The following is a 7,366-nucleotide window of genomic DNA, read 5'->3' on the forward strand; positions in this document are numbered from 1 at the left end:
AACCAACCCACTGTTTGGTTCATGGTCTAAATTAATTATTGGAGATTTAATGTTATAATAATTACATTATTTTGAGCTGCAAATAACATTATATTGTATTAAAGATCTATCTAGTATATAATTGTGTGCTATAATTGTTTCTTTTCTTTAGGAAGGGCACCAGCATGGATAAGAGGATGAAAATAGAGCTCCCTGGCCCAGCTAGCCCAGCTCAAATTCACCCTCCGATGTTGGTCCATGTGCACCCAAATTTCAGCCCATATACCAAAGGCATCCTGGACCCTCTCTGGGCCTGGCTGTTAATTAGTAGGAGATGATGTTGTCAGGCTGGGCCAGCAGCACACAGACAGAGCTCGCGAAAACAACAGCCCAAATGACATGAAGGACAGCAAGCCGCACACTAGTGTATGTTACAGACTCTCAAAAAAAAAAAAACCTAGTGTATGTTACAGACAGACAGACAGAAACTACAACAAACTAGAGAGCAGAATGCAGATTGATGTTCTGAAGCAAGGCAGCAAGCTCATCACGAACCAAGAAAGTGAGAGGCTAGAGCAACGCATCATCTGTTGAGCACCTGCATGCAGTTCATCAGTACGCGCTCCTAGGCCTCTAGCATCCACCACGGCAAACCGGCCTCTGCTCCATATGGCGCCGCCGGCGGTGCCGGCTCGTCGTCGGAGCCGCCGCCGGCACTGGGGTTTACCGGGCCAGTTTTCAGATTTCCTTTTTTTTACCCCTTTTTTCCAGATGAAAGAAGTGAACGAAGAACATGCTCACCAGATGTTCAGGTTGGGAACGGCGCCTTGTGCTGATGTAGAGGAAGCTGCGCTGTTCTTGGCGTGCAGGGATGGATCCAATGCAGCCTTCTCCTTCTCATATGAACACAGAAGCACACCAGGTCAGAATTCAGATCGGGTGCCACAGAGCTCAAACTCCATCAACATGCCCTGTGAGGTAATAACTGACGAATCATCTCTCTCTCTCTCTCTCTCTCTCTCTCTCTCTCTCTCTCTCTCTCTCTCTCTCTCTCTCTCTGCGTGCATGTGTGTGTGTAAAATACTCCTTCAGAGACAATTTCATAAAGAGTACTGAAAATTATGTGCTGCCATATACCAAGGAAGCAAGGACGCGCTTATTGTTCCATAGGAGTAGTATAAGAAGATTTTTACCTTCTCAAGAAGAGTATTTTGTTCCATCAGAAACCTTTCCTGCAAGAAGGGGATTTTGATTATTCTAACATCTCACCCAAAAAAAGAACAAGAAAACTAACACAAACATTCAAGAATTCGAAGAATCAAAATCGATTTTTAAATTTAGAAATACAAAATGGCGATTGCTTTATTTGGCATTTGCCTTCTTTCGGAGCTCCTCGATCGAGTTGAACAAGACGTGGTCCTGAAAGTTGGTATCAAAAAGTCACTGCAAGCACTGACGTGTGAGTAATAGACATGTACATTCAGCGTGCATGTGACCTGTACCTTCCTGGATCTGATGTTCCTCAGAGCGCTGTCTATCTGTTGCTCGAGCTGCTGTACCTCTCTGAATGTCAGGGACTCAAGTTGCTCCCCCATGAGATTCCTGAGCCATTGGATAGCACATGACAGGTGTGACAAGAGAAGGGACATATATATGTTCATTGTATCAGGGCTACATATGCATGGGACATGCCAGGTGAACTGGAGTTCCTCTGGAAAATGCACATGTATTTTTCAGAGGTTGTCTGGTTAATTTGATGCAACCAAATAAATCAAGCTTCTGTTTAACAGTCATTTTGGTCATTATTTATTTGCAGCTTGCATTGTTAGTTTCTTACCTTTGGCTCTTCTGTAGAGCCTCAACTTTGGACTTCAACTTGATGTGTTCATAGCTCATGTTGCCCTGCAAATTATAAGTGTGCGTGGTTAGTAAGAACAAGGCCGGGTACAACTTACAAATCTGAACCCAGATTCCAGCTTAAATTCCTACCTCCATTTCTTCAGGGTGGTTTTCCATCACATCCCCACCTTCACATAGTAAATACCTCTCATATCGGTCAAGGATTCGCTCCATGCTATATTGAAAGAAGAAATTGAGGAAACAGGTAGTCATTAATATTTAATATATTTATATATATGTAATATAAATATATCACTCTACTATTTAATTTTGTTCCAACTTTCTCATCCATAAACCCTTATTTGCCATCCTATTATCACTTTATTTTTTAAAAGAGACAATAGACAGGCATGATGAACTATCTGCCAATAATTGAGTTATGTAAATGTCAATACGATGTGCAACAGGTTTCGCCAATCGACCGGAGTTTAGCATAAAAAACTATATGTGAGTGGCCGATCCAGGATAATTATTAGGAGGGGCTTTCTTCTACCTCTAAACAACTTTAGCTTTTTCTCGCAGTGTATTTATGTCAAAAAATTACAGGGGAGGCTTAGGAGAGGCTCCATGGATCCAGCGGCGGTAGGAGGGGCTGGAGCTCCTCCAGACCCACCGCTGGATCCGCCCCTAATGTCATCTGCACGCAAAGAAAACACTACTGTCCCAAAAACGATAAATTCCTATTTGAACCCCCCTACTTAGGAGGATTCCAAATCTACCCTCCATGTCAGCCCCTTCTCCCACGGCGTTCCTCTCTCTCACCTTGCGAGCTCGCCGAGCTGCGACACCTCGCCGCCGCCGCCGCGCTGTGGCACGCTCGCAGCCGATCCGAGGTGTGGCGCCCGCGTCGCGCCCCCAAGCTGCAGCGGCTGCGCTGTGGCCCACCGGCCCAAGCTGCGGCACGCTCGCTGCCAATCCCATGTTGCTGCATGCTCGTCGCCGCCATTCCCGGGCTCAAGTCTGCCTGTCGTTGCCCCAAGCCCAAGCATGCGTGCATAGTCCAAGCGCGGACGGCGTTGCTTTGGTGCTCCCGACCACCTCTCGCGCTGCCATGGAGAGCGGGTGGCCCAAGCCCCAAGTTCGGGAGAGAGATTTGAGTGCGGGGAGGGAGAGAAGAGGGTGGGAGAGAAGGGTGTGGGCTGAGGGGAATAAAAAAATAATTAATTAATTAACTCAGGGTTCCATATAAAAAATAGTGAGTACAAAGCAGAGTCTACAGCTGGAGTTGTGGATTAAATTTATAGTTCTAAAAAATTAGAACAGCCTCTACTTAGAAAGTATGAATGTTAAAGTAGGAACTATTGCTGAAATTGCTATAATAGTATTTGGATTAGGGACGGAGCAAGGAGGACATGTTAGGGTACAAGCCAATCACATCCAACAACTTGGTCAATCAAGGGTTGAGTGAAGTGATCCACATAGGCAAGTTTGCAAATTGCAATTGTGTTTTTTTCCCTTGCTCTGAGCTATGAAGAAATATTGATTTTGTCAGTTGCAGTAGCAGGTACAATAAGGCATAGCACGGTAGATCATTGAAATCCAGTACGCAGTTCAGATTTCAGAGCAAGATGGGGTTGTCCTTGCAGCTGACGTCCAACTCTCAATAATTTCAGGTAGTGGGGGGCACTGTTCTGCCGGACTCCAGAGAAACAGCTTTTGCAAAACGTGACATCGAATATTTAGATCCCAAAATTTTACACCCAAAAACATCCCATCGAATGTTTGGACATATGCATGGAGTACTAAATAAAATCTATTTGCAAAATTTTTTGCACGGATGGATTGTAAATCGCGAGATGAGTCTAATGAGCCTACTTAATCCATGGGTTGCAACAGTATTGCTACAGTAACTATCCACTATTTATGAATTAATCATGGATTAATTAGGCTCATTAGATTCGTCTCGCGATTTACAACCCATCCGTGCAAAAAAATTATAAATAGACTTTATTTAGTGCTCCGAAATAGTAAGATTCTCTTTTAAAAATTTACGCCAGAAAAATCTAAACACACCCTTAGTTACACGCAGGTCAATGTGGTCAGTTGCCACAGCTCACCCATATATATGCAATGAAAACAAATTTAAAGCTATTACCATTAGGCCTATTTGTTGTTATTGGTTAAAGCCTAATTAGGGGCATGTAAAACGTGACATAAGAGAATAGTATATATGTAATGCAAGATGCCTTGGTATTAATACTTAAATGAGATATATAATGACCAAACTTCAGTAACCACATGTACAGAAAAACAAATCTCTTCAATAGTGTAAAGTGGTGTTTAAATAGGATCAACCATCTTCCAGCATGAGCAAACTTAAAATATCCTATATCCACCTTATTGATGTGGTGCAGAGTACACCCGGACGGTGGCAGCAGCAGCAGTGCCGTACAAGGTTGTACTATACTTCCAAAAATAGTGCGTACCAGCTGCCTCCAAATTAGCTAGATTCGTCGTACAAAGTATAGTATAGAGAAAAAAAACTCTATCGGTCCCCACTCGTGTTTCATTAAAAGGAAACAACTGCCTCGGCTCTCAACCCGACCGAGAAACCCCCGAATCCTGGCCCACCAGCGAGAGGGATTTTTTACCCCGCGACATCGGAAATTCGCGTCCCCCAGAACTCGAACCCGCGCCGCGGGGGTGCCGCTAGCCCCAGCCGACCAGTCGGTCGTAGGAACCTTAGGTACAAAGTATAATATAGTACTCCATCCGTCCCAAAATAAATGCAATTCTAGGACTGAATATGTAAATCAATGCTAGGTGCAAATTACCAAATTGCCCCTTATCTTTTGTAAGAAAAATCTAGACATTGACTTGTCTTATGTACGAGAAGTTTCTGGAGACTCTTGTCTTTTGTGGTTGCTAGGTCAAAGTTGCATTTTTTGTAGTGTTTAAATTGGATCAACCATCTTCCAGCATGAGCAAACTTAAAATATCCTATATCCACCTTATTCATGTGGTGCAGGGATAAATACAGTATTATGTAAGCATCATGTGCAAGCACCGCGCCGTAGTGTGGTGTAAAGGACTAAAGGTAGGTGTTACTTGTTAGAGAAAAACGGTAGGTGTTACTGGACTCTGCAAAAATACATACTGTGCATTTATAATAATCAGTTTCCCTATAGCATTATCCTAAACGTTAATTAGTCGGTCACCTATTATTTAGCTATTTATGCGGACTAAGCTGCTATTTAAACATGTTAACCTATCATCAAACGGTGAACGAGCGAGATAGATGGCAGGTTAAACGGACATGGTTAGACAGAATAAATCATCAATTAACGGAGCTTTAAACAGGCTAAACAGCCGCCGTATTGTTTATGCGAACAGTTCCCGGCTAACCTGTTAATAAGCACCACCTTCACCCAAAAGAAAAAAAAATCTGCAAGCAAGAATGCTGCAACAGTAATCTTTTTACTTTGAGAAACACAGCAGCAAAGTACATTTAGAAGCATGCACTTAATTAGCACAAAGTAATAACCTGTTTGGATTTAACTAGAGATATCCTGGAATTGTTACAGTCTATAGGACGTGTACGTACGCAAGTGGCACAAAGTTCCGAACAAGGACATACATGTTTTCCCCTCCACGCACAGCAACATAGACCTTTCCTCAGGAGCTTTTTTGCAATGTTTTTATTTTGACCTAAAAAGCTGGTGTTTGAATGTGATGCCTGTGCAGAGGTGAGTGAGAGTGCAGTGACAGGTGTGTAGAGTACACCCGGACCCGATGGCAGCAGCAAGCACAGTGCCGTACAAGGTTGTACTATACTTCCAAAAATAGTGCGTACCAGCTGCCTCCAAATTAGCTAAATTCGTCGTACAAAATATAGTATAGTATAGTACAATACAAGAATAAAGAAAAAGGCATGGATCGTTATCGGCGGCGGCGGCGGCGGCGGCCATGCATGCAGACTAGACGTCGGCGATCGGCCGACAAATTGCAGTGCACTGCTCCGGTAAAAAAAAAGAAATAGCAGACCGACGTGGAGCGCTCTCGTCCACTCATTCATCGTCTTCCAGAATACTCTCGCAGAGGCTAGCTTGCTCAGCATTCTTTCGGCCTTCCCATTCAATCAAGATTGCATCCCCTTCACTTGCTCCTCCTCCCTGCTACCTCTCGTCCCTCGCCCAGATCGACCTCCATCCTCGGCTCCCCGCGCACATCTCCTTCACTGTGTTGCATCGCCGGCGGTGGCTCGGCGTTGCCATCGACAAGCTAAGTGAGAGGCTAGCCACGTCATCACCTCACCCGACGTTGATGGTGGCAGACTCGACGCCGTGCGGCGACCAGGGGGCTGGACGGCTGGTGTCGACGTTTAAGGCGCGTTGCTTTGGGTCGGTCCATGTGCGGCCGTGGACTCCTTCGTGACGCCGAGGACGATGGCAACGACACGGGGGAGCAAGCACGGAGCCGGACGGAGCGCCGCGGCAGCATGGCAAGACTAGGAGACGGACGAGGGCACGAACGGGTCCAAGAGAAGGGGGCCATGGACAGCGTGCACGGAGACGGTGAATTGAGGAGGACAAGGAGGAGCGGGTGTTCATGAGCGTCCGCTGTCCAGAAGATGTCATTGCGCCTGATATTTACAAGGGCAATTTCGTAATTTCACATACATCTTGGTTTGCGGAGGAAGCAGTTAGTTGTTACCTGCCGTCGTGCGCGGCGAAGTCGTGGAGCCTGCCCTTGTCGGAGAAGACGATCAGCGCGACGTCGGCGTCGCAGAGCACGGCGAGCTCGCGCGCCTTCTTGGCCAGGCCGCGCAGCCGCTTCGAGAAGGTCACCTGCCGGCTCACGCTGTTCTCGATCCGCCGCACCTCCACCTTGCCGCGCCCCCGCCCCATCTCCGGCTGCCCTGCCGGCCGGCCGGCGATCGGATACAAAGCTGGCTAGCTGGAGCTATAGGTAGGCGGGCATAGGAGCCTGGCTGCTATTTATAGCGGGAGCGTCGTCGCCTGACGACCACCAGCTGCATGCGCCGCTGTCGACCGGCGGTTGGCCGCGGCGCCTGCGCCCTCCGGTACGGCGCGGCGCGAGTGGCCGGCGGCCGTAACGAGGGGGGCCGGGGGCCCGCCGGAGGAACAGCCAGATTCCCCGTCCTCCGCCTGCCAGCAACAATGCGGCGTCTCTGCTGATAGGAGGGATCCTCTTTTCTTGTCTGCCCAAATCAATGGCCACAGGCAATGCACGTCCTGGGATGTATGTATAGGTCCTCATTCTGATTCCTTTTCAGTTTCTTCAGAATCATACCAAATATAATCGTGCGTGCGGATTATTTGTGGATGAAATGAAATTTGTTCAGAATTTATGTACTCCTATACAATCAAAATGCCGGAAATGTAATCTTGGGCAGGCCAACAAACAATGCATTGGTACTTACTGTAGTTGAGAACCTGAGGTATATATCCATCCATCCTTTATGGCCATTGCGGTGTTGCTACATCTGTATCTGCAACTGCTGTATGGCAGGCAGGCAGCAGGCAGC

General features: G+C 46.6%; 1 protein-coding gene across 2 annotated transcripts; it reads right to left on the reverse strand.

Moving 5' to 3' along the window:
• Positions 1–273: 273 nt before the first annotated feature.
• LOC120666264 (MADS-box transcription factor 20-like) lies at positions 274–6,794 on the reverse strand. Of its 2 annotated transcripts, none has more exons than XM_039946067.1 (8): positions 2,641–3,627; positions 1,969–2,053; positions 1,817–1,881; positions 1,482–1,581; positions 1,357–1,398; positions 1,173–1,211; positions 781–872; positions 274–695 (listed from the first exon to the last, which is right to left on the reverse strand). In XM_039946067.1, the coding sequence occupies exons 1-8, from the start codon at positions 2,865–2,867 to the stop codon at positions 605–607; spliced, it is 741 nt and encodes a 246-aa protein (XP_039802001.1). In that variant the 5' UTR covers positions 2,868–3,627; the 3' UTR covers positions 274–604. The 2 variants fall into 2 exon arrangements, with proteins under 2 accessions (XP_039802001.1, XP_039802002.1); XM_039946068.1 differs by lacking the exon at positions 2,641–3,627 and adding an exon at positions 6,532–6,794 and having other exon boundaries at positions 415–695.
• Positions 6,795–7,366: the final 572 nt, after the last annotated feature.

The sequence above is a fragment of the Panicum virgatum genome, chromosome 3N, assembly GCF_016808335.1.
Source record: "Panicum virgatum strain AP13 chromosome 3N, P.virgatum_v5, whole genome shotgun sequence".
NCBI classification, from domain to species: Eukaryota; Viridiplantae; Streptophyta; class Magnoliopsida; order Poales; family Poaceae; genus Panicum; species Panicum virgatum.

Bases quoted from the DNA above. Each gene is read 5' to 3' on its own strand.
- LOC120666264 (XM_039946067.1), bottom strand. From the start codon at position 2,867: ATGCTTGGGCTTGGGGCAACGACAGGCAGACTTGAGCCCGGGAATGGC. The intron at 1,582-1,816 runs GTAAGAAACTAA...CCAATGGCTCAG, and splicing joins GCTCTACAGAAGAGCCAAAG to GAATCTCATGGGGGAGCAAC. The intron at 1,399-1,481 runs GTACAGGTCACA...ACCAACTTTCAG, and splicing joins GGAACATCAGATCCAGGAAG to GACCACGTCTTGTTCAACTC.